We start from the raw sequence: 27,504 nt of genomic DNA, 5'->3' as shown, positions 1-27,504 counted from the left end.
CAAACGGGATTGGAGGAATTGGTGGCATTTTGGTAGCACCACACCAGGTTTGTCTGATACAGGCCTTCCAAGCACTACTGAATCCCTATCTTGCCTAAGAAACTTTCCATGATGGGCCCTTATCATGCCTCTCTTATGCTAGAGCTCCTTGAGATTGTGAGCTGATTCATGGGACATGTGTCTGATTAATATTTATGTCACCACAGTGTTCTCACCTAGTTGGTTCTTTTTCATAGAGGTATAATCGACAAATAAAATTGTATAGTGTACAATGTGATGATTTGATATACGTATACATTGTGAAATGATTACCACAGTCAAGTTAATTAACACATCTACCCCCTCACATCGTTACCTTTTTTTTTTTGAGAACACTTATGATCTGCTCTCTTAGCAAATTTCAAGTATTGGTTGGTTCTTACTAATTATTTTATTGAATTGAGTTGAGTTGAATTGACTGAGTTGGTTCTCCTTTCTTTCTAATTACAAGCTCCTTGAAGGCAAGTTTGGAATTGCTCTCTCACATAAAATCTCCCTCCCAAAGCTCTTGGAATTATACCAACAGGCTGAAAATCCCACAGGCTCTTAGAACAAGTTAAGTGGCAGAGGATCAGGTCTGGAGCCAGCTCTGTTCAGGACACTATCTGGGGTAAGAGTGGGACTTGCAGGTGACCACAGGCCCTGGCACCAAAGCATTCCATCTTCAGGCCGGCCATACCCCAAATGAGCGGCATCACCGTGTGAGGCTAAGGAAGCAGAAAGATACAGCAGTTTGGAGATCGTGGCTTTCCTTCCTCACTCAGGGGAAACCCGGGCCAGGTCAGGAGGAAATATGTTTGTCAGCCCCCGACCTCTGAGGCTTCTACTCTGTGACAGCTCAGAGCGGACCCCACCACCTGAACCCCCGAGGGCCCTCTGGCACCCCCTGCCCCATGCCAGATCCCATCCACATCACCTCAGCACTCTTCCAAAATTCATCAGGGTGACCAGTCAGGCTGCTCTAGAACCAGGCCTGGGTGGCTGAGACCCAAATGGAGGGAAGGACAGTCCTTTGCCATCCTCCCCACTCTGGTCCAGCAGTGCTCCAGCACTTCTCCAGCACTTTCTAAGGCTTGGAGATCACCTGTGACCCTTTATTCCAGATTGGACCACCCCCTGGGAACAGGAGGATGTCCCTCCCATGGCATAAGATAAATTGTCAGGTACTTCATTACTCACAGGCTTAGCAATGAGTTTTCTACGGGAGTTTCCATTCTGGGTGGTGAACAAGGGCCACTGGCCACCTGTGCTTTTCTTCACATGACACAGTCATTCACCCACCCACCCCTTTACTCACTAAAATTCTATAGACTGCCCACTGTGTACCAGGACCATCTCAGGCCTTAGGGAGAGGTGAGATGAGCCAGGCGTGGGTCCTGTCCCCTGGGAGCTCATGTGCCCTGAGACCACACACGAGGTCTGCATAGGACCACGGAATAAGGGCTCTTCAGAGCAGAAGGTACCTTGGGGATCATCCAACCTATCCCCTCATTCCTCAGAGGAGGAAACTGAGCCCAAGAGAGGGGAGTTTAGTCATCCAGGGTCACACAGTAAGCAGTAGTTATTGATTCACTACGCAAGAATTTACCCAACACCTATATATGCTAAGATCTGGGCTGACGCTGGAGATACCACAGGGAACAAGGTGGACACAGCCCTGTCCCTTTGGCACTCCAGCTGTGACTGGTGGGTCTCAATCCAGGTTACACTTTAGGCTTACCCAAGGAAGCTTAAGAAAAATCCCAATGCCTCATGCCCAGAGATTCAGACTGGCCTGGTCTGGGGTCCAAGTGTGGGTATTTTTAAACAAGTTCTCCAAGTGATTCTGATGTGCAGACAGGTCAAGAACCACTGCTCTGGGGTGGGGGAGACAGGCAAAAACCAAGTAAATATGAATAAATACGTGACTGAAATTTGTGACTTGTAAGGAATGAACAGGATGCTGAGTGAGGACATGGCAGGGTGGGGTACTGTTATCTGCCTAAGTCTGATTGAGGCTGCACTTGGAGAACTGTGGTTCCAGGGGTCAGATGGGAGCAAGCACAAGGGCGTCCTCATATGGGACAGCAATGGAATCTTCTGGGCCGTATTGCCCACTCTGCTGATCCACAGATCCCTGCACTGGAGCCCTGTCTAGCAGAGGCTCTCAATCTGCAACCTGAAATATCTCCCCGCTGGCCCCCATACATACTATTTATGAGTGCCTCCCAGGCCAGCCGGGTTAATAATCCCTCACATTTTAACATATAGTCATCCCTCGGTATCTACAGGGGATTGGTTCCAGGAAACCCTGTGGATACCAAAATCTGAGGATGCCCAAGTCCCTTATATAAAATGGTGTAGGACCCTCAGCCCTCCGGATCCACAGTTCTTCAGCCATGGATATGGAGGTCCAACTGTAGTTGGTAAAGCACATTCCCTCTTATCTGTATTATTGGATCCTAATGCTAATCCCGTGCGATGGACAGGGTCAAGGTTAATAGTCTGATGATAGAGATGTAGAAATAGGCTCAGAGAAGTGGTGTGACCTGCCTAAGATCACACAGCTAGTATCTGGATGTGTGAGACTTCAGTCTAGCTCGCCAGCCTCCAACTCCACTACCCATGTCGTCCCCCGACCCCAAGCCTTGCGCCAGGAAACTGAAACAGAAGCGGGGCACCTGGGAGGCAGGTGGGGACACCACCCCGGGGCCAGCACCCTCCTGTCAAGCTGGGCAGAACCGCCGATGTGCCTCACCTTTAACTTGGATGGTATACAATCTCATTCTCCATCAGGAAATCCAAGGAACCTGTGACTCTTTACTTCAGTTCCTGCCCAGAATGAACCCGGTTGCTATAGTAACCTGATGCCGTTCTTTCTTATAGGATGGATGGTTTTCATTTTGTATTTGAAGAGTCTGGCCAGGCAGTCGCGTTGCCATGGCTCGGCCTGTCAGCAGCAGTTAGAAGCAGAGGGAACCCTTTGAGCAGCCTCTAGGTCCCTCTAATTGATGGTGGAAACCCGTGTCTGGAAACCCACCCCCCCCCCCACCCCCCCGGCTCAGTTGCGCTGGGGAAGGAGGGAGGGGGAGTCTCGGCTGGTGTTGTGCTGGGTACCCTCTCCTGTTCAGGGAGCACACCTTCCTAATTACAGCCGCCTGGGCAGAGGTCGGCCCCTCAGCCACTTGCTCCCATATAGCCTTCTAGTTCCCCCCCATGATCTTCATCACAGGGGGTCATGCTCAGAGCTGTTTCCTTGAACCCTGAATGCTCAGCCCCCTGGCAAATAGAGGGCCTCCAACATATGTTTGTTGAATGAATGAATGATCTTTTGTAGTTTATGAAGCCCTTCATACCCATTATCTCTCCTCCTCCCCATTATAGCTGTGTGAGGTCCCAGGGCAGGAGGAAGGGGAAACTGTGGTCCAGAAAGGTGAGGGAGGTGCTCTCACAGGCTGCCTCCCTTCCCTGTGCACTTTTGCAGCTGCCCTTGCCTCTGGGCAGCCCACTGAGTTGCCTGGCACTTGCTCCACGCGGCAGACAAATGTCACAGGCACACCCTAAAAGCAAGGCAAGCAGGAGACCCCTGGTCAAGTCATGTGACTTGATTGGTTCACCTTGAATTTGTCTCAGACATGACACAGATCCTTTTTTTTTTTTTTAAGATTTTTTTTGATGTGGACCATTTTTAAAGTCTTTAATGAATTTGTTACAGTATTACTTCTGTTTTATGTTTTGGTTTTTTGGCCACGAGGCACATGGGATCTTAGCTCCCTGACCAGGGATCGAACCCGCACCCACTGCGTTGGAAGGCAAAGTCTTAACCACTGGACCACCGGGGAAGTCCCCCGACACAGATCCCTTGATGGGCCCTTTTCACGCTCAGAGGCCCCAGACATGGGTGCCACGGTTTTCTCTCCTGGGTCCTTGGTTGTGGGCATGGTGGCCTGGAGGGCAGGCAGTGAAGGAGGGAGAAGAGAAGGGTGCTTGGTGAGTAACTTCAAAACACAGCAGAATGTTTCTTTGGCCCAAACTGTAGAGGAAACAGTGGGACACACAGAGTAAAGGGCCTCTCCGTTCCTAAACTCCCTGTGAAGTGGGGTGAAGTGTGAGGGCAAGGAAGGCTTAGCTCAGCCTTCAACCAGCACGCCCAATCCACGCTGACACAAACTCTCTGTTACTCCCTCCATGCTGAGGGTGTATTTCCAGGTTAAATCAAACTTCTTCCACCCAACCCTGGCCCCAACATTAATTTCCTTCTAACGCAGCCTAATTTCCTTCTGGCCATGAATCCTTCCCAGGACTATCATGAGGATAAACGCTTCCATCGCCTCTCATAAGTGAGGCGCATACCTGTCCAGGAGGCCCCCATGCCCAGCACAGGCCCCTGATTGCAGGCCTCACCTTCTAAGAATCAGAACCTTCAGGTGTCCAAGGTGGACCTCAGAGGCCTCGCGTTTCACAGATGTGGAGACTGGGGCCAAGGAGGGGAAGAACGTGAGGCCCCCTTCACAGTCATTGGGTGTGGGAGACCCCCCACTGTGGGACCTCCTTGAGAACAAGCCTGGGCCTTCCCAGTATGCGAACCCAGCACTGAGCCCAGGCTGGGCACATAGCAGGTGCTCACTGAAAGCTTGTTTCAGCTGCTTTGCCAGTCCTCCTGGTGCGGCAGTGGGAGCCTCATCTTCATGGAAGGAAGGTTAGGCCTGGAAGGGAGCTTAGACATCACTGAGCCCAACCCTCATCAACAGAAAGAGACCCCATGGATTAATAACTCTAAAAATAACAATAGCTAATACTTACAGAGCTGGGTGCGAGACAGGATTCTCTGCACTTCGTACGTACTGATCCATTGCAGCCCCATAGCGCCCACTATGCAGCAGGTATTATTATCATTGTCCCCAGATGAGGAAACTGAGGCACAGAGAGGCTCAATAACTTGCTGAAGGTCACAGAGCTAGTTAGTGTTGGGATCAGGGTCCAGACCCAGGCAGTCTGGCTCCAGGGCCCACACCACTAACACCCCACCACCGACTGAGAGCAAAGTGCTGCCAGCAGACACTTTTCTCCTGTGGGAAGAGGCGTCTCTGCCAGCCCTCTGGGCTCACTCTGGAAACATAGCCTTTTCATCTCCGCATCCCCCTTAGGGCTCAGCTCAGGGCCTGGCGGGGGCCCAGGGACCTGTGTTCAATACAAGTGAGCTGTTCCTCTTCCTAGTCATGAAACAACCAGTTTAGGGGCTCCTTGGAGCTGGAAGGAATCTTGGGAGGCAATTTACAGAAACGGAGGCCCAGAGATTGACGTGTCTTAGCCAGGTCTCCTGACTCCCCGTCCAGGGCTCTCTTCACCCAGGCGAGGCCTCCGAGAGGGCCCTGAGGCGGATCAGCTGCCGGATCCTCCCTCGCCCCCGCTGTGTGGTCCCATCCTGGCTGTGCTAACAGGCTCTCTGCTCCCACAGCTCTTCGTGATCGACAACGGTGCCGACGACTGGCGGATAGCCATGACCTACGAGCGCATCCTCTACATCAGCTTGGAGATGCTGGTGTGCGCCATCCACCCCATTCCTGGCGAGTACAAGTTCTTCTGGACGGCGCGCCTGGCCTTCTCCTACACACCCTCGCGGGCGGAGGCCGACGTGGACATCATCCTGTCCATCCCGATGTTCCTGCGCCTGTACCTGATCGCCCGCGTCATGCTACTGCACAGCAAGCTCTTCACCGACGCCTCGTCCCGCAGCATCGGGGCCCTCAACAAGATCAACTTCAACACGCGCTTCGTCATGAAGACCCTCATGACCATCTGCCCCGGCACCGTGCTCCTCGTGTTCAGCATCTCACTGTGGATCATTGCTGCCTGGACCGTCCGCGTCTGCGAAAGGTATTCCGGCGGGTCGGGTTCTCCACTCGACCGGGGCCTCCGAGCACACAGCCCATGTTGGGAGGGGGGAAGGGAGGAGGAGCAGGGGGGCCCGGATGTATGTGGTCTGATGGAAGAAACAGGCATGTACCCAAACACCTCAGGAGAAAATGGGAAAGGAGAGGACTGGGTTGGGGCTGAATATGAGCTGCAACATTGAAACATTGGAACCGAGGTAAGCCGGGAAAAATGCATATATAATCCTCATTTCCTGTTCTTTGTAAACCAGTATATCTCAAAGCGTTCTGGTTATATCATTACCCCTTTCTCACATATAACACTTCGCAATTTCTGCATTATCTCTCCCTCTTGGAGACCAAGGATGTTCGCTAGCATTTTAAAGGCTCTGAGAAGTCCTGCAGTAATGAAACTGGTTTAATTTTGTTTAGTCCAGATTTTCTCAAGAGTATTCACCCACCAACGCTTTTCATTGTACATCACTATGGATGCCTCACTACTCAAAAATTTGGTCCACAGACCAGCATCACTGGTGACTTGTTAGATTGCAGAATCTCAGGCCTCACCCTGGAACTACTGAATAGCATTTGCATTTTAACAAGTTCACGGGTGATTTGTATGCACCTTAAAGTTTGAGAAGCACCTCACTGATGGAACATACTTTGGGAAACACTGTTTTGGGAGGCTGGTGGCTGGTAGGAGAGAAGGGGGATATGGCCTAATAGAGATCTGGGGCTCTAAGGCATCATGCCAGCCCCTCAGAACTGCCATCATCAAGGCTCAAGGGTAGGTCTGTGGTTACCCCCTTCCACCGCCATCCTCAAGCTGCCCTTACTGACTCCTCTCCCTTCCAAGCTTGTCCTGGATATTCATCTTCTCTGATTTCACATGTGGAGTCTGAACACCGAGGTTAAAAACCTGGATTCTGCCCCTAAGTAGCCGTGAGACCTTGAGCAAGTCACTTCACCTCTCTGGGCCTCAGCGTCCTCATTTTAAAGTGAGGCTCACTTGAGACAGAAGGAAGATATATATTTACTTGAGAGAGGTTATTTTTAGTATGCTGGCAGGCCTGGTCAAGCGTCCTGTGTAATTTACTTGGATCCCATAGTCACCCTTCGTTCATTATCACATAAAACTGTATTGTCAAATCTTCCATGTACCAGTGTCCCAGGAGAGATAAAACAAGCAAAAGAAGTCTGGAGGAGAGTTAGTCTAACAATATCTCAGGGGTTCACTGAACCAGATTTCCCACCTATTTTGAAATGTTCTGTGTGCAGACAGTTCTTTCAGATGTTTGGCCAGCAGACACACAGTCAGATGAAGAGGCCATTCTGCTGCAGCCAGACAGGGATCCCTGCGAGTGGCAGGGTCAGTCTCTGAGAGCCAGTGCCATGCTGGGAGACATTTCTCACATACAAAGCCTGAAGGACACACGATACCCACGTATTCAGAACCCCGTCATTACTCAGCAGCTGACGTTATAACACCTGCTCTAAGTAGGACCATACCTCACCAGGCTTCATGAATCTTCTCTGGTAAGCAGACACTCTTTCTGCAATGGAGAAAGCATATGTTTGGGTTCCAACCCCAGACTCCTCATAGTTCCCTTAGCTGAGCAATATGGTGCCAGTCTGGGCCTCAGTTTTCTCATCTGCAAGCTGGGGATAATAATACTAACTTTATAGGATTTGTTGTTGGAGTCAAATAGATAACGTACGTGAAGCGTACACTGTGATAATGATAGTGACCATTAATACTAATAACGGAGATCTCTTGATAACTCTTGGGAATCTTGTGGCTGCCTTTTTATAATTAGAACAAACCAATTCCTACTATATGTAGACCTATGCTCTTCCTGTTTTCCTTTTTTTTTTTTTTTTTTTAATTAATTAATTTGTTTATTTTTGGTTGCGTTGAGTCTTCGTTTCTGTGCGAGGGCTTTCTCTAGTTGCGGCAAGCGGGGGCCACTCTTCATCGCCGTGCGCGGGCCTCTCACTATCGCGGCCTCTCTTGTTGCGGAGCACAGGCTCCAGACGTGCAGGCTCAGTAATTGTGGCTCACGGGCCTGGTTGCTCCGCGGCATGTGGGATCTTCCCGGACCAGGGCTCGAACCCGTGTCCCCTGCATTGGCAGGCAGATTCTCAACCACTGCACCACCAGGGAAGCCCTGTTTTCGTTTTTAATTGATCAAAGCTGAGTCTTCTAACAGCAATAATAATTGAATTTTCATAACCCCTTAAGGTGTTTGAAATCCATGTCCTCAGATCGACCCTGTTCGGTGTGTATCATTAGCCCATTTTTCAGATGCGCAAACATGGAACAAAGTACCAGCAAGTGAGTTTCATTGTTTATTGAACCTGTCAGAAGTCTGGGTGATGATTTTTTATCGGATGATGAGCGTGATTCAAAGTGTGTAGTTTGCAAAGTACCCTGTTGCACGTTATTTGGCACTGAATGACACTCCATGGCCTCCACACTGGGGCTGGGTTGACCTGGCCCCCATCAGACCATGGGCCTCTGTCTACGGAGATGACTGACATGCCCAGCTGAAGTCCAAGGCAAAGGCACAGAGAAGCAACGAGCAAATCAAAGGTTCTCCTAAAGCTTCCCCTTCTCTTGTGAAAAGGCCCTTTGACCAAAAGGCTTCTGCTTAGATCTCACATGAGATATATTAAAACATGTGGGGTGTTGTCATTGCCCCTGTTTTTTGGGAGCTTACCCTGTGCCAGTTCTGTGTGAAATACTTCACTCTTACCTCCATCTGCCCTCCCAGTAGCCCTGTGGTAGAGGCACTGCGATTGTCCTCATTTTATTTTTTTTTTATTTTTTATTTTTTAAAATAGGTACTCTCTTTTTATTTATTTATTTATTTATTGGCTGCCTTGGGTCTTCATTGCTGCGCACGGGCTTTCTCTAGTTGCGGAGAGCGGGGGCTGCTCTTCACTGTGGTGCGTGGGCTTCTCTTGTTGCGGAGCACGGGCTCTAGGCGCACGGGCTCAGTAGTTGTGGCTCGCGGGCTCAGTAGTTGTGGCTCGCGGGCTTCGTTGCTCCGCGGCATGTGGGATCTTTCCAGACCAGGGCTCGAACCCGTGTCCCCTGCATTGGCAGGCGGATTCTTAACCACTGCGCCACCAGGGAAGTCCTGTCCTCATTTTAGAGCGGAGGAAACTGATGTAAAGTAACTAGCCCGAGGTCACAGAGCCAGTAAATATGGAGCCAGAATTTGAACTTGCTTCTGACTCTGAACTTCTTGTTTGTCTCACCAGCCCAGGCTGAATCCTGCACTTACAAGGAAACTGTGGCCTAGACTCTCCTGGCGACTTTCCCGATCTGAGCGTCTCAAAGCCACTGAGACTGACACTTAAATCCCAGTCTTGCTGTTTTGCCTGCCTCTGATGTCTGTGCTTTTAACCATTTTATCACCCTGTCTTCAGGGCTGCCTTCATGTTAAATTCAAACATACCCGAGTGTAGTGGATGCTGTGGTATGCTACCCCGGGGCCACCTCTCGGCCCAGGCTCACTCCCTCAGCTGGGGTTGTCGGCTGTGGCAGAATTGCCCTGGATGAAGGGAGCTGCCTCAGCTAAGATCAAGCCTCCTGCCCAGGGCAGCAAGCATCCAGTGACTTGTCAGTGTAGGAGTTTAAAGGCCCAGCCCCTTTACCTCACAGCTCTGCAGGGCCTTCCTGGCTCCAGGGCTCCTGAGGGATCACGTGGCACTTCAACCCCTCCCTCTCCCCAGTCCTTCGTCCCTCAGGCCCCACGGGTGTTGATCCCGAGAGCAGCCCCAACAAACCTCCCGCACTCAAATCGCAGTGTCCCAGTGACTCTTTCCCAGGAATCTGACCTATGGAACTGTGGAAGCGTTTATGAGTAAGTATATTCTTTCCTAATCAGGCAAAGTGCTTCTTTTAAAAAGACCAAGCAATTTCTTTTAGAATCAAGCTTAAATGAGCATTGTCCTTCCCCAATGTCAAATAATCAGCAAGACTGGCAGAGGCTGAGATAGGAATTATTCAACCAGAGACCGGACAGAAACTGGAGGCAGGGGCTGCTTTGGAGGACTGAAGCCTCGGACCAGGGTGGAAGGACCTGCCCTGTCCAATGTGGGCAAGATGCCGTTTTTCTCTCTCAGCCTGATCAATGACCATTCTGTCACCTGAGACGGCAGAGAGGGTAAAGGACTCGCCCAAGGTCACATAGCAGCATGACAGGCTCTAGAAAAACTCCCCTCTGCTGATGCGCAGAGCAGGGTTTGTTCACATTCCAGGTGGGTTTCATCAGCCAGGATGCATCTCTAGCTGTGAACACACACTTCTGAAGTTGCTATGGAAATCCCTCTTCAGCTAGACTCATTTTGAAAGACATTTCTCATATCTGGGGTTGGCTTTTATGTGACAATAAAGGTATTTCACATTTCCTCCTTCCAACGAGGGAGAGGGAATCAGTAATTACCCAGAACAGCCTGCTATGGGGAGGGCAGCGCCCGGTTGCTGGGAGGGCAGCATCAACAGCAGGCTTGTTTTCCTTGGACCCCAGTGAAGCATTACATCATGGGTTCCGAGGCCTGACAGTGTGGCACTCGCCATTCTCTGGGATTCTCCTGGCCGCGTGCCCGCCTCCCACAGGCCTCCCAGAGCCCATCCGAGGATCCTCCTCATTAAACACTGTCACACACCAAGCAGCTGAGCTGGTGGAGAGACCACTGGGGACCCCAGACCTAAAGGCAGCAAGGTAGGGAAGGGGGCTTTCCCGGCACGCCTTGAACGAAGTCTGCCAGCTCACATGTGGCTGTTTATCTCCCTGGGAGGAGCAACAAGGCCTCCCACGACACTGACAGAGTGAGCTGAGTCTTGTGATCTCGAGCCAAGTTTTGTAAATGACCTCCTAGCCTCGTGACTGGAGTCCCTTTGGCCTCTTCTCTCCTGAGGCCCCAAGTTCTGCTCACAGGCCGTGTCAGTATCTCAGGCCTTCCAGCCTATCAACAGGTCTTTGGTGATGATGGTGTGAACTTTCATCTAAGTCTGTATATTGGCATTTTCGTGAGAAAATGGATTCTGGAGACCTGGCTGCTGGAACTGGAGAAAAACAATGAGTGGCCATTCTTTCTCTCATTAAAACAGAGCCACTCCTCCCATCATAAGGAAGATAAAAAGAGGCTTCCTTCCTCCAGTCTCTTCTGCTTCTGTCCCAGACGCCCAGGTCTGCACCAGCCGGAAGCCGGGAGCAAGTACAGTTCCCTCCTCCTCCCCGTCTCCTTCCCACAGTCTCCTGCCACCTCCGCCAGGGGCTTCAGCTCCAAGAAAGGAGCAGAGAGAAGGTCTACAGAAGGAAGCACATAGCACGGGGTTGACACGTGTGCCCAAGTAGAGCCTTTGTGTGCTGGGCAGAGCTGGGAAGAGCTCTGAGAGCAATGGGTTCTCATGGGCCCTCTGATGTGAGGCACAACCTCCAACGTGTAACACATGCACAGTGACCCACTGGGACGACGGAAAGAAATGATCAGAGTTTCTGTTCATAGTTATTTTTATCTAAGAAAATTAAGCTTTGTTAATCTTAATATGCAGGTAGACTGTAATACATGTGGACAATTTATAATAAATATACATATAGCAGGGGGAGGGTGCATGCTCAAAAATTTTTTACTGGCAGGAGTCCATGATTTTAGAGGATGCAAACCACTGGTTTGGGGAATGAGAGGACTAGTTAGTAAGGATAGGAAAGTATCCTGTCACATTGGATGAAGCCTGCTAGACCTGGAACCCTGCCCTCTAGCTGGAGAAAGGGGAAATCAGCACCCCGTTGGGCAGAGGAGCAGCCTAGGGCAATCCTGCTGCCGGGTGCCAGGTCTGGATAGATCACTCCTAATTCAAAGATGAATTCCCGGCAGGGGGTGGGTGGGGGAGACTGAGGAGGGGAGGGAAGGGGAATCATACAGGAGACCTTGAAACAAATGTGCAGCATTAAGAAAGAGGAAAATAATTCTGAAGATGCAGAGTAACGTTTAATTATGAGGAACAGAAAGCAACATTTGAAAATTCTTGGGCATCCCTTACAGGGTGCAAGAAGATGTGATCTCTATGATAGAGAAGAGTGGGCAGGTATGAAATGAAAATGTATCTGGTTCACATAAGTCTAGAGTTCACAGAAAATGAAAATTGTTTTAGCAAAAAGAAAATCCACATCGGGGCACTGAATTTTTTAAAATGCGGAACGTGAAGGACAAACAAAGGTTCTCTCCAAATGTAGAAGACAAGAACAAAGAGATGAGAGAAGAGGGTGAATAGGACAGAATTGGAAGCTGCAGAATCAAGGCTAAATCCTAGCTCTAGAGTTATTTTGGAGGAAGAAACCAGAATGATTTGGATAAAAGCAAAATCAAGGACATACATGAAGAAACCTTTATCAGAATTGGCCTGCCAGGGGGGTGGTGGGGAGGTTAAGATTATTCAGATCAAAAAGTTTCCTGTTTTCCACTTAGAATAGGGGGAAAAATAATTTTTTTCTGGAAACTTTTCTGAATCATAAGGTTAAACAATCCTAGAAGCACATAGGCAACACAGAGCTGACTTCTCCTCAGAACCCTAAATTCCAGGAGACATTAGGGCATTCGTGTCATTTACATGAGGAAACAAGAGGAACAAAAGTCATTCTTGGAGTTTTGTGGGCTCAGAAGGTTACAACCTACACTTTTTGGGGGAGCTTGTGTGTCCGTTGACCAAGGGATGAATCACGATTAAGATCTTAATAATGGAACTATAGGAAAGAAAGACAGGTAGACAGTATTGAAACCAGGTAAACATGAAATCCAGACTACATTTAAACATGATTGTAAAACGAAATTCTAATGTCAAAGAAAAAGTAGATTCTGGAAAGAGTAAATGTATGCAACAAAATAATAATTCCATAATAATGAGAGGGTTGCTAACTCTCAGATTGAAAAGTTGAGAGAAGTTGTCTCGGAAAGATGAGTAAAAGCATGATAAATTCATCATATTAAGTAGAAAAGAATTTTAAAAGCCTTATCTCTCAATTTTAATAATTAGAGAAATATAGTTTAAATCATTTTTTAAAGCTAAGGGTAACCACAGGTAGAATTTTATAAGTATAATAATGATAACGGTAGCATCAGCCAGGTGTTATTATTTCACTTAATCCAGACCACAGCTCTGTGAGGTACAGGGACTATCATTATCTCCATCCTACACGTGAGGAAATGGAGGCCCAGGGAGGTTATGGTTACGCAATGTGCCTTGGGTCATGGAGCCAGGGGTTGGCAGACCCGAGACCCCCAACCCCCTGCCTGAGAGCCTTGCTTTTCCCTACCTTGAGAATGTGCATTTTCCACATTCCTGGATGAGACACACAAGCATCATCAGAGACAGAAAAATAAAGGAAGCAGGAAGGAAGAATTTTAAAACAGAAAGCCTGAAACAAGATGAGGGGAAACCAAACTTAAAATTTATAACAATCGGGCTTCCCTGGTGGCGCAGTGGTTGAGAGTCCGCCTGCCAATGCAGGGGACACGGGTTCGAGCCCTGGTCTGGGAAGATCCCACATGCCGCGGAGCAACTAGGCCCGTGAACCACAGCTACTGAGCCTGCGCGTCTGGAGCCTGTGCTCCGCAACAAGAGAGGCCTGCGCACCGCGATGAAGAGTGGCCCCCGCTCGCCACAACTAGAGAAAGCCCTCGCACAGAAACGAAGACCCAACACAGCCATAAATAAATAAATAAATAAAATTTATAACAATCAACATAATTGAATTTACCTCCCCAATTAGAAGACAATGTCCCTTACTTAGATAGGATTTAAAAGCAAAATTTAATTTTACACTGTTTACAAAAGAGGTACCTAAAACAGAAGGACCTAGAAAAATAAGTGAATAGCAAAGATTTATTAGTTAAGTACAAACCAAAGGGCAATTGAGTAGAAATCCTCATTTTAAACCAAGTTGAATTCAAAGCCAAAACCATTAAATGGTCCAAAGGAACCATTTAACATGGATAAAAATATTATACACAGGAAAACTGTGAACTTTTATGCAAAAATAAATGAGATAGAAGATCTGAGTTTTTAATGTTTTAATTGTCTGATAAATTTTGAACTTTGTAGCCTATAAACAAATAATACATTTTCTTTTTAAGCATCCATCGACATTTACAAAAATTGATCAACTTCTTGGCCACACGTTTCAAAACATCAGAAAAAAAATTTCAGGCATATTCTCTAACGACAAGGCCATAAACTTCAATTAAAAGGAAACTTTTGGGGGGAGCTTTTAAAGCAGTCTCCTCAACTATAACTTGGTCAAAAGAGAATTATTCAAAACTACCATTGAAAACTATTTGAAAAATTACAACAACTCTATATATTAAAACTCAGATGTGACCAAAGTTGTTCTCAGATGAAAAATATCCTTAAGATTTTTCATTTAAAATAAAAAGCATGAAAATAAATTGAATTCATTAGAAGAACAGAACAAGCCTCAGAACAAATTAGCTTTATAACAAAGACAGGAATTAATGAATTTAAACAAAGAAAAACAGAATTTGTGAATCCAAAAGATATCAATTTCAAATAAATCTAATCAAGAAAAAAAGAAAATACAAACAAAATTAGAAATTTGAAGGTGGAAACCTACTGATTCTGAGGATGTTTTAATAAATGAAAGAGAATAGCTTAACTTTTTTTGAAAGAGAAGACCTTTGAGGGGGACTTTCTCCACTAGATATTAAAATGTGTTACAAAACTAAGGTAATTAAGTCCCTGTGGCATTACTGAAAAATCAGTAATGACAGATCAATGAAACCTAATGGAAACTCCTGAAATAAATCCTAGTATGTGAGAACCCAATATTTGAGGAAAAAACCAATTAGGAAGGAATAGATTATTCTATAAATGTTAATGGGAAGATTGGATACTTGGATGAAAAATCAAATTAGAAACCCACTTCTCACCAGCCACCAAAATAAATTCCAGGTGGATTAAAGAGTCAGATGTAAAAGAAGAAACCATGAACAAGCTCCAGAAAACAAAGTGAATATTTAATCAATCCTGAGATGGGAGAGAATTGTTAAGCATAAAATCTTAGAAGAGAAGAAATGTGAAGGAAAAGACCAGTATATCTGATTATATTATACATACAATTTTGGATTTCTGTCCTTCAAAAAGTATAAATTTATTTAAAAAAGCAAATGTTACACTAGGAAAAATATTTGCAGCAAACATGAGAAGAGGTAAATATCCCATTGTGCAAAGCAGTCTTAGTTACCAATCAGAAAAACTCATCTCCTCAGTAAAAAAAAAAAAAAAAAAAGGCTAAAAATAAAAACAGACAACCACAAAGGAAGAAATACAAATAACCAATAAAATGAAAAACACAGCCTCTCAAATCAAAGAACTACAAATTAAAACTACAAGGAGAATTGCTTTTTCTCCTCCAGAATTGACAAAAATTTAAATAAATATAATTCGATGCTGAAGAAAGTTGTTATTGTTTGTGGTGGGGTGGATAGGTTGATTCTCTCATACTGATGGCAAGAAGGAAAATTAGCACCATTTTTCTGGAAAACAATTAAATAGTATGTCAGGGGAGCCTTTACAAGTTCATAAATTTAACCCAGGAATTCACCTTCTAGGAAGCTATTCTAATGGAATAATCAATTATGTCAAGATTCTTCGGCATGATGCGTTCTACAGCAGTGGAGAATCAGAAACCAAGCAAATGTCCAGGGCTTAAACAGTTAAATAAATCATAGCACATCAATATGATGGGTAGTTAGGCAACAATTTTAAAAAATCATCCTTCAAAGACTATAATAAGGTAGGAAAATAGTCGTGATGTAATAGTTTTAAAAAGAGCACACAAAGGTATTATATAGGATGTTACCAATTAAAAATACATAGATGTGGGGCTTCCCTGGTGGCGCAGTGGTTGAGAGTCTGCCTGCTAATGCAGGGGACACGGGTTCGAGCCCTGGTCTGGGAAGATCCCACATGCTGCGGAGCAACTGGGCCCCTGAGCCACAAATACTGAGCCTGCGCGTCTGGAGCCTGTGCTCCGCAACAAGAGAGGCCCGCGCACCGCGATGAAGAGTGGCCCCCGCTTGCTACAACTAGAGAAAGCCCTCGCACAGAAACGAAGACCCAACACGGCCATAAATAAATTAAAAAACAAAAACAAAAACGAAAAACCTACACCTTTAAAAAAAAAAATAGATGTATAACAAGCGTAGAAAATGCTTGGAAAATACATCTATTGTTTTCTGTGGGATGTTACATGTGATTTTTTTCATTACATTTTATTGTATTTTCAATGAGAATGCATGGCAATATATATGTGTGTATGTGTGTGTGTTTTAATGTAAAGAGGGAGCATTTTGTTTTTTCTCCCTCCACAAAGCCCCTCTTCTCATCTTGCACAGGAACTCATATTTTATATCAACAGGGCTTGGAATGTGAAGTTGAACGGCTCACTCAGTTTTTACATATAATCTTCTCAGAAAAGCTCAATAAAAGTTCCTTCCTAAAGGGTTCCCCTTCAGACTTAGCTGCCAGTGGCCTTAGTGGACAAGGTAGGGGGATGACGTGAGCCTAGGCTGGGGTCCTCTCTCCTCGGGCGGGGGTGCCACTTACAGCCCCTCTGTGGCCGCGGGATGATTATGGGAGGACCTAGAACCGGTGTCCAGGCAGGTGGAGTCGTGCAGGTGAGGTGTGGTCCGAGGCAGGGCTGCATTAACTCTCTAGCACCGGCTCTAGGCGGGCCAGGCTCTGGGGTGCCAGCAATGACGCGGAAGGCACCGTCCGAGGGAGGAGGCTGGTACCGGGGCGGGGCCGAGGCTCGCTCCGCCAGGGGGCGCGGGGCGGGCGGGGGAACGCGAACAGGTGGGGGCCGGTGGGCGGGGTCTCACGGGAAAGGGCAGGCCGCGGGGGAGGAGCCAGTCGGCCAGCTCCTGGCGCCGCCAGAGTTCAGGTTCAACCCTGCTGTGGCGCCGGCGCCCAGGGCAACAAGAATAAACTTCAGGACTGGCTCCTCTGCCCCAAGGTTGCCTCTTTCCTGCTTCTAGTAGCGTCGCATTTTTATTTCAGGTGCACGTTTTACATTTTCCCCCATCCTTACTACCTCCGCCCACTTGCTCTTTCTGTTATTTTTGATTCAACAATTCTTTCCTTTATTATTGGCAGTATGTTTGTGCTCTTTGACAATTACGCATGGAAATCGTTAATTTGTGACTGGTTTCTTGGTACTTTTATTTATATTAAGTAATATATTATTCACAAATTATAAGTAATGAATGACACCTCTTAGAAAGGAGAATCAAGAAATGAGGAAAATGTCCATAAGATTAGTTTGGGACAGTGTGGGTGCAAAGTGAACTCCACTGCACTGAGAAACCATTCCATTTTTCCAGTCAAGTCAATCCCCAAATTACTCCAACTTGTGTTACGCTAAACACTAGGTTTCACATAAACTCTCTCTGCGGGAGGTGGCCAGTGCCTTTGCCTCCAGGATTTTTGCCTTAGGTAGACCCAGCCAAGGACAGGGCTCTTTCTCCAGCTGGGAAGGATCATCCAACCTTTCTCAACTGAGATCTGACAATTAAGCCCTACAGAAATGGGCTGGAATGACCATCTTCCTGATTCCACCAAGGATGGTACACAGCTAGTACCACCCTTGATGTATAAGGGGGAAGTTGCTTGTTTCTTATCATGGATGCCTAAGGGCACCCAGGCTTGATTCTCATCCCCAGGACCAGTTGAAAAGGCTGTACCACTGGGAGGAGACAATGCCAAAAATCTTACAAGGGTGGGAATCCTTGGAGGGAGCCAAGGTGAGGAAAAGGGAGGGTTTCCTGTAAGCCACGTCAGCCACATCTATTTGTGGGCTGACAATAGTCAAGACAGGAAATCCACATTCTGTCAACTTTTCCATTTTTCAACTTTGGGGTGGTTTTGTTTGCCCCTGGTGATCTCTTGGTGCCCTGCATCTCAGTGCAGGCACCCACCAGCAAGGGACTGGATCCTCACCCCACAGGCCTTCTCCGTGTGTTTGGTGGCCTGGGACACGTCATGTGTGCACCCCTTGCCATTCTGTGCTTTCCACCTCCCTCCACTGTGGGCATAGCTGCTGCCGCCCAAGCTGGTGGGGAGCCCTGCATTCCCACTCTCATAGCATATCTGCTAGGAGATTTTTTCATGAGATTTTCTCCTTCCATTTAAAACAGGCTCCTCCGTCCCCTGAGGCTTGGCCCCAGTCCCTCAGAGACTGAGCTGGGAGGGAATATGGGCAAGATATGCTATACTCCAAATGGAACCTCACTGAGCATCCCCAGCCCTACCCCACCTCCACCTCCCACCCTGCCTGGATGTCTACTTCCCGGCTCTGTGCACTGCCCAAGAGTTTCCCTGGCAACCACGTCCCCTGGTGGCCTGGGAATAGTGGCCCTGGGAACCCACCAACCCTACCACACCAGGTCATTTTGTTTTCCCAAGAGGCTCATGGGAGCTGCCTGCCAACAAAGCCCCTGCAGGCTGGCCCAGACAGGCCCAGACACACTAAGAAGGGCCAGATGAGCTCAACACCCCTACAGTAGAGGGGGCACAGAGCCTACTGAGTAAAACTCCTTTTGAAAGTGTTAAATATGTTGCAGCTGAGCCAATACATGCAGTGACACAGCGCGCAGAGGCTGGATACAGCCTGAACTCAGGGTTAAAAGACCATGTGGCTCCTGGTTTCACCATTTACCTTGGACATCGTACATGTACTTAATCTCGCCAGTCATGCAGCCTCTACTGACCATGCTCTGGGACAGGGAACTCATCGCTTTAAAAGACCATTCAATCCGTCTGCAGACAGCTCTGACTTAGAAATATCTTCCTAATATTGGTTAAAGTTAAACTCCTCATAGTTTCTGACTTGGGTCCTGTTTTCTGTATCCACACAAAAATTCAAGCAACATAGGCTGGTGGTTAAACCATTGACATCTAGGCAGATACGGGCTTGGGGTCTTGCTCAAGCTCTTACAGCCATGACCTTGGGCAAGCTAGCCTCAGGACATCCGGGAAGTGGGATAATTCACAAAAAGCCCTTAGCACAGGGCAAAGCATTTAGCACATGCTGAGCACCCAGTGAAGCAGGCTGATCTTCCCTCTTCCGCTGAAGGCCCCTTAAACGTTTGAGAATTCAGGTTTCATCTTCTTCAATCTAATGGTCTCTGATCCTTCAGCAAGTCCTCACGGGACTCAGTTCCCATCAGACTCCACTCTCTTTCTCACCCTCCTCTTTGGTCATCAGTGTCCCCACAAATTGGAGGCCCCAGACCGAACACAGTGCCCCAAAGATTAGGCAACCTCCCATTTTCTCGGCATTATTCTCCTTTTAGTGCGGCTTGAGAGTGGCCCATGGGAAGAGCAATCATCTCCCAGAAGAGGCATAATGACCTGGGAATTAGGGAGTGAGACCCAGGGCACATCTCTGTTTAGGTTTGGCACTTTTGACAGTCCCAACCTATAGCCCCACACGCTGTTGTTAATATTTCCTCAGTACAACTACACAGGCCCCGCTTAGCCTGCGCCCTATGACCGGCACCCGCACCCCACTCAGCCTGCCACCTGACAGAGCCACAGCTGAATTTAGGCCAAAGGGTTTTAAGCCAAGTGGGGAACTAGTTAGGACTCTAAGTGTCAAGAGGCTCATGTCCTGCTTCCAGCTTTAGCAAGGGGCTCTGGATCTGGCCTCAGAGCCCATTTCTCTGCCTTAGTTTTCCCGCTGATAAAAGCAGTGGTTTTTCGGGCCCTTGCAGATCTTTAGACAGGGATTGGCCCAGTGTTGAGCTCACTCCCTCCACCCGCTGCTCTCTGGACCCATCTCATGCTGGTCTTCCCCATCCCCTTCTTTTCTCCATCAGATCTGCTTCCTAAAGGACATTCTCCACCCTTTGGCATCTCTCTATCATGCTTGCCCCCAGAGAATGCGTCCAGTCTCACAAGAATGCATCCTCACCTCCGAAGTCTAAACGTTGAGCCAAGCCTTTCCCCTGAGATGTAATGCTCAATTCCAAATGGCTTGCTAAGTAGGAATAATGTTAGTAGTTGTTGAGCCCTACTATTCACCAGGCACTATGTTAGCCATTTAATATACCTTAGTAAAACACACGTGACTTTTTTCCCCCTCATGGAGCTTATAGTCTACCAGGGAAGACCATGTAGACCAATAACAACTCAAGACACAAGTAGGTACTTTCAAATCTATGGTATATACTGTTGAAGTTGTTAAAAGAAACAAGGTTGTGATGATTTTTTTTTTTTTTTTTTTTTAAGTAATGGGGTTGGAGAGGAATCCTACTCAGCTGGGACCTGCTTGGAAGGTCTCTCCAGAGAGGTTATGTTTCAGCTGAGACCTGAAGGATGGGAAGGAATGAGTCATTTACAGACCAAGGGCATGAGCTCTGCAAGAAGAGGGAACAGAACATACAAAGGCCCTGAGCTGGCGAAGATCATGGTGTGTGGAGTGGCTGGAAGGAGGGTAGTGTGGACGGGCATGGGGCTGTGGCAGAGCCTGAGCTGCAGAGGGGGCTCCGGGGACTGTGTTAAGGGATTGAAGGCAAGTGCAGTGGGAGGCCTCTGAAAGCTTCAAGTCAGAGAGTAATACAACCTCATTCATTCTAAGAATATCACTCTGGCAACTTTGTGGAGAATAAATTGGAAGTGGGCAAGGAAACTACTAGGAGGATGAGTTAGGAGGCCATTGCACAGGCCAGGGCAAAGGACGTGGTGACTTAGAAGGGTGGTGGTGGCATTGTAGGGTTCTTGGATACCTCCTATGTACTAGGCCAAGACTGAATGTCCCATGTATCAAGTCTCTGTTCAAACTCATCGTGCTGCCCCTCATTTCTCTCTGCTTCTCTCTGTTTTTGTCTTCTTTTTCTCAGGAACTTTTCCAGTTAGTATTAGTTTTTGGCTGCAAGTGACAGGAAACCCAAAATAACTGCAGCTTAAGCAAAATAGAAGTTTCTTTGTTATGCAGAAGAAGACTGGAAAAGGGTCACTCCAGAGCAGTTATGGTGCTCCATGGCATTAGGAACCCAGGCTTCTTCTGCCTTGTTGCCCTGCCGGCCTTGGTACATGGCTTCTTCCTCATAGTTCAAGAAGGTTGCCAGAGTTCCAGCCATCCCATCTACCTTCTAGACTGCAGGAGGGAGGAAGGGACAAAGTAAGGTGTGCTCTTTCTCTGTAAAGACATTTCCTAGAAGTGACACATGTCATTTCCATTCACGTTCATTGGTCACTCACACGGCTGGAAAAATGTAGTCTTTATTATTGGCAGCCATTGCTCATTCCTGGGCTCTTTTACAATGAAGAAGGGAAGGAGGACTGTTGGGCCATAACTATCTCATAGGCTCATAACCATTCACTATCTTTGTGCCTATGCCCACCCCCATTCACCCCTTTATTCAGGCCTCAAGCCCTAGGGTTCTTATGCTATAATGTCTCTCAAACTCATCTCTTCCTGCTACCTCACTGACACAGATCCCTGTCATCTTACACTGGACTATAGAAGTAGCTTCTCTGGCCTCAAATTATACTACCACTAGATACATTCTATTACCCCTAAAAAACATGCAATTGCTCCCTTTAGAAGATTAAGTCCATATTCCTTGCTTTAAAAGTGTCCAAGGACTTCTACAGTCAACTCATGATAAAACCCATTTGGTTCAATTTCAGTAATATTAGCAATGATTGTAATAACACCTCACATTTCTATGTGAGGTTTTATTGCCTACAAAATTGAAAGCGGTGACATCTGAAGTCGGAAAACCCTGGCTCACAGCCTAGCTTAATAGTGCACCAGCTATGTGACCTTGGGCAAGTCACTTACCCTCTATTAAATAAGACAAGTGCCTATGACTGTAGCTGGTTCTTGGGGAACACTGGATCCTTTCCTTTCCTGAGCCTCATTCTTCTGATCCGTAGGTTGGAAATATAAGCCTGTCTTAGCTATTTCCTAGGTGAGTATGAAATTCAAATAAGAGAGGGAACGAAAAGCTGGGGAAAACATAAAATCCAGGACTTAATCTCTTCTGCTTCTCACAATGGCCCTAAGAAGCGAGCAGGTGCAATAGAGTCCAGAGCCCCCTATTTAGTGGATTAGGACATAGCAACTCAACAAGACTCGGTGATTTGTCCTGTCCCCTGACTCATAGGGCAGTAGAGGCCTGCGACCCCGGGATCCTGACTGCCTGCTGTAGGGCCCTTGGGATATTTGTTAAATTAGGGAGTTGTCTTATATGACTGTGTTGGGGCCAAAGGAGAAAGAGCAAAATGTGCAAAGCGATTTTAGTTTTTCTTTCAGTTGGCGCTCTGAGGCCAATTTATAATTTGTTTGAGGGCATGCTCTCTGGTACCTAGATGGAAATTGTGATGGTGCTGTAGAAAAACAGCAGTTTTTAGTGGGAAGCCACTTCCTGTTAGCGAGTACAGGTAGAAACGGCCCATCATCCTCAAATGCCACGATGTCAGTTTTCGGGGGGCCGGGGCAGGCGGGGTTGGAGACTGGCTAGGCATTTTCTGAGAAAGTATATGTCAAAATTCATAAAGTAAACAGCTGTATTGTCAAACTTACAGAGTTAAGTAAATGTGAATACAGTTAACTGGGTAGTAGCTTTGTAATTATTTTGTCAAGTTTAGCATATGAAATTGCTCTCACTTAGTTACCAACATTCTTAATTTGTTTTGTTCTTGTTTATAATTTAAACTGTGGATTTTATTTAGGGAGTAAATGTGTCTTGAGGCTTTTCATTATTTCAGAAATTAGACTATACCCTCCTGAGGTTGCCAGACTGTTGCTGCGGCCAAATTAGGCAAAGCTGGAGGGCTGGTGAGACTGAGCCAGGGTCTCAGAAGCCTAGTTAAGGATGACCTCAAGCCTGAGGAAGGAGAAAGAGAGCCGTCATTTGTTAAGTACTGGTTTCTTGCATTCATCATCCCATTTAACCCTCACAAGAATCTTTTGTGATGCTATCTCCATTTCACTGATGGAAAAACTGAAGCCAAGGGCAGTGGGGTAGCTCACCCACCATTGTGTGAGGTTGCTTGTTAATTGCCTCTCCCCCAGCAGATGGTAAGTTTGTAAGAGAATGTTTTCTAGAATGCCCAGCCTTTGTAGGAGGTTAGGCATTATTTTTGAATAAGTCAGGAACACTGCCTTCTTGTTCACAGCTTTTCAGTCTATGCACTTTCTCCTCTGGGGCCAGCACTCTGTGGGGTGGGCAGGGCAGGAGTAATTTTCCCATTTCAGAAACTAGGGAATGGAGGCTTTGAGAGGTATGTGAGGCAGGATCTCTGGGTGTGAGGCAGAATCTCACTGCTGGCCCAGAGATCCTGCCTGGAGAGGGAGGGTCCTCCACCTGTGACACTCCCATGTCGAGCTCCCGGCACCTCCCTCTGAGGTCCCCTTGGCAGCCAGGGAGCCTTCCAGCCTGGGCATCTCCTGGGCCTGGCTCTCCCAGATCTACTCAGGGCTTGAGATTCCAGAGCCCAAGGTCACTTAAGCTAACAAGTGAATGATCCTGTATTTGGGCAAGGGGGTGATGGTGATGGCTGCGGAGATCTTTGTTTTAGGGAATAATTGTTATTTCCTGAAAGGTCTGTGGAAAATCGTGCCATTGCTTGAGGGTGTTTAATAAAATCACTCATCAAAGTAAAAGCCGATAGATAAGTGTTTGCCTAAGGAATCATCATCAGTATCATTACCATCATCCTCCTTATCAACAACCTCAACTCTAATCATGACAGATTTGACCAAAAATAAAATAAAGGAGGCCTTTCGAGGACTTGACCTGTGGAGGGCTCTCCTCCACGTCACGTTCTCTCTCTGTCTCCCTCATTTCAGTGAGTCAGTTTTTCCTCCCCATCTGTTTGCTGTTTGGTACTTTATACAACTGTCTGGGCTCTTTCGTTTTGCTTCTGCAATTGCTCAGCTCCGACGTGTTCCCTCCTGATGCTTCTCCTTTGTTCTGGCAGACTCCTCTCATCTGCCGGTTTCCAGCCCTATGAAGTGTCAGAGGTGGGTTGTAGTTTTCAGGCAGCATTTTGTTGCCTGGCAACATTTACCAAGCATCTTCTGTGATGGCTGCGTCCTGGAAAACAGAGCCAGGGCTGGGGTGCTGGGATAGGGGAGGCTCCAGGGGCCTCTCCAAGCTGGTTGGGGAGGAAGAGGGGGGAGAGAGACAGGCAGGCAGACTCAGGTGACTCCGAGTGTAGCCATTCTGACTCTTTTATAACAGCTGGGGCACCAACTCACCCTCTCCTGTTCTGTTTCAGGAATCACAGGTGTTCAGTGGTCAAAAGTCTTGGTTAGGAGCCGTCAGAGGTTCTGTGTAACTTGGTGCCCACCTGCTGCAGCTGCCCAAGGGGTGGCTGGCTGGCTCTGGGCGGAGGCCGCTAGGTGGTTTCCACTTGAGCGGAACTCTTCATCTTGTTCCCCATGGTATGTAAAAGGCCTCCTGTCTGTGAAGATGACTGGCTTCTGTGTCTGCAGTCAGCCCAGCCAAACGCTCCCCAGAGACCGGGTGGAGGTTGAGTGAGGGTGTGTATGTGTGGGTGATGGTAGAGTGTCATCATAGAAACACCTACCTAAGAACTGGAAAAATCCTCACATGTTACATGAAGAAACCAAGGTCCAGAGAGGGGAAGCGACTTGTCCAGAGTCACACAAGTTGGAGAGAATCTAAGCTCCCCGTTGAGGGTCTTTCTCCTGGGACTGACCATCCCAGGCTGACATGGCTGGTGCTGGTGGAGTAGGAAGAGGCAGCACAGTGAGGAGAAGTACGATGGACTTGGGCCCAGCGTGCTCCTCTCTGGCCTCCATTTCCTTGCCTGAAAAGAATGAGGTTTGTCTGGCTAAAGGTAGCCCCAAGACTCAGTGACTCCCAGAGACAAAGCCTACCCAACAGGCAAAGCACCTCCTGCCCAGGTCTTTGATGGTACGTCCATGGCTGTTCTCTCCCCTCCCTAGAAAAGCCCAGAGGCTGGGGAGTCCTGGGCCTCTGGTTAATTCTCCTTAGGAGAACCCCATTCTGCAGGCAAAACCCCTCAGCACAGCCACACTGTGTTTCTAAGGACACTTGTCACCATCAGGTCAATTTAGGGTAAGTCTCTGGGAATCTGTGTCTTTCCAAATATGGCCCCTTAAAGCATCAAACGTGCCCCCAGGGTATTTCTTCCATCCTGTTTCTGTTGGTTCTTGGTCACTGACCACTCCCCTACCTGGCCAGCTCTCCGTCCTGTTTGGGGGGTTACAGTTGCATGGGGCTGGGGCCCAGGCCGCCTCATTTCTCAGAGGAGCAGACGGAGCTCACGAGGAGACCGCTGATGTGCAGGGGATTTTACACCAACCTCTTCATGTCCTGAAAATGAGAAGAAACGTCCAGATGGGTCGTGTCTCCTGTGTCTTGCTCCTTCTCTTTCCCCAGCAAGAATCTCTCAGTTCAAGAGGCAGAAAAAAGGAGTTTGGATGCTGCAGGCCGTCTTTCCCCAGCTGCATCCCTTCACTCTGCTCCTGGGGCCACAGAGATGAGCAGGGAGGCCCCAGCACACGAGCCTTTCCTTCCAGCTGCTGCTCTTGTAGATCTTGGGGCATGCCAGCTGCGGAGATTTAGAAGTTCCTCTAGCAAGAAACCCCCCCTTGGAGGGGTGCAGGTGCTGGCTGTCTCCATTCCCTTCTCCACACAGTCCCGAGCTTCAGAACTAGCTTTCTTTCTGATGTGTTCCAGGACCTTCCAGTTAATCATATAAGCCAAGGTCTGGGTGGTTTGGCTGTGGGACAGGCGAGCCTGGACCAGGCCCTGAGACCCTGCGCGAGACTTTGTCACTCTTCAAGTGGCCAAAGTCCACCCCCAGAAATCCAAGGAAGTGTGCCATCTGGACGCCCAGGCATGTGGAAAGAGGTTAGAGGTTAGAGGCAACTGCCCTCCACATGCAGGCTACTTGTGGTCAGGGAGATCCTGCAGCCCCCAGAGCGCTGAAGCCATGTTCCCCAGATGGGGGTGGGTGTCTGTGCTGAGTTAGACTTCTTCCTACTCACCTCTTTGGCACCCCCTCTTCTCAGTGGCAGGGGAAGCTGTCCAGCCAGAGCTCCCATGTCCTGCCCTGGCATCCCCACTGCTCTGGGAAACAGTAACAAGAAAACTCCTTCCCAGCGTATTTCTTCCAGCCTGTTTCTCTTTGTTCTTGGTCACAGAGCGGTCCCCACCTCCCTCCCACACTAACGCTGCCCAGGTGAGACCGCAGCTCTGTGCCCTCCTCAACATCTGTGCGCCTGGGCAACTGCCTGCCTTTAATTCTCTTTGGAAAGTATAACTGAGAGGAGAAAGACACCCTTCTTTCCTTTGAGGCTCTAGCCGGGACCACTGCCTACGCGGCACTGCCCTCCAGGGGGCGCCATTCGCATTGACGGCTCCGCGAATGGCACTCCCTGGAGTTGCACAGCACACAACCTACGGTGCTGAACAGGGCAGCCCTGGCTCTGGCTCACTCCCTTGTGAAGCTGGCTCATTGTAATACACATCCAGGATCATATACCTGAGAAAGGGAGCATCCCCAGTAATCTCTCCCATCAACCTCACTGGGCCTTCACTTCCTCAAAGGCATAATATGGTCAAAGATTGGGCTGAGGAATACGCCAGCCCCAAGCTCACACTTAGGCTCTGCCACTTGGTAAATGTTTTATTTTGTGCAAATTCCCTAATCTGGCTGAGCCTGAGTTTCCAACTCAAGAAAACAGGAAATGACAATTGCAAATCTTGTTATTGTGAGGATTAAATAAGATAATGCACACAAAAGTTTGGCCCACGTTGCACACGGCTGGCATTTGACAAATGATGATGATGATTGTTATCTTTTTGAATTTTTTTTAATTTATTTTTTTTTAATTTATGTTTTTGGCTGTGTTGGGACTTGGTTGCTGTGCACCAGCTTTCTCTAGTTGCGGCGAGCGGGGGCTACTCTTCGTTGCGGTGCGCAGGCTTCTCATTGCGGTGGCTTCTCTTGTTGCGGAGCACGGGCTCTAGGAGTGCGGGCTTCAGTAGTTGTGGCAAGTGGGCTCAATAGTTGTGGCAAGTGGGCTCAATAGTTGTGGCTCACGGGCTCTAGAGCGCAGGCTCAGTAGTTGTGGCGCACGGGTTTAGTTGCTCCGTGGCATGTGGGATCTTCCCGGACCAGGGCTCGAACCCATGTCCCCTGCATTGGCAGGCGGCTTCTTAACCACTGCGGCACCAGGGAAGCCCTGATTGTTATCTTTTAAAATAGGGCTATATATCCAGTCCTACCCGCCTCATAGAGTTAGTCCCAGAAATAAAACGAGATGAGAAATAGATCATCTCTAAGTTCTCTGAGGAAATATTTGGCAAGAATCCCAACCACTGGTATTCTTGTGTATAAAACACCAAGAGCTGTGAAGCCCCTTTGCTTCCAAATCACACTCTGTGACTAATGTCAGGAAAAGGCTCAACCAGGAGAGAAAAAGCTCCCAGGCTGAAGACTGAGGCCCCAGGAGGGTGCAACTGAATGAAAACCAAAGGCAGCAGCTGTGAGAAAGCAGAGGCTCGTGGAGGG

At 47.9% G+C, this 27,504-nt stretch overlaps 1 protein-coding gene across 1 annotated transcript in view; it reads left to right on the top strand.

Annotated features, from left to right (window-relative positions):
* Positions 1 to 27,504, top strand: part of KCNN3 (potassium calcium-activated channel subfamily N member 3) — a 177,831-nt gene that overhangs the window by 105,763 nt on the left and 44,564 nt on the right. The window contains exon 3 of the mRNA XM_068540915.1: positions 5,477 to 5,895. Within this exon, the coding sequence (XP_068397016.1) occupies positions 5,477 to 5,895 (419 nt within the window). The remainder of the gene's footprint in view (positions 1 to 5,476; positions 5,896 to 27,504) is intronic.

This window comes from Eschrichtius robustus, chromosome 3 (assembly GCF_028021215.1).
Source record: "Eschrichtius robustus isolate mEscRob2 chromosome 3, mEscRob2.pri, whole genome shotgun sequence".
In the NCBI taxonomy this organism is placed as follows: domain Eukaryota; kingdom Metazoa; phylum Chordata; class Mammalia; order Artiodactyla; family Eschrichtiidae; genus Eschrichtius; species Eschrichtius robustus.
Note: the sequence above shows the minus strand (reverse complement) of the source record. Positions and strands in the feature narration are given on the sequence as shown.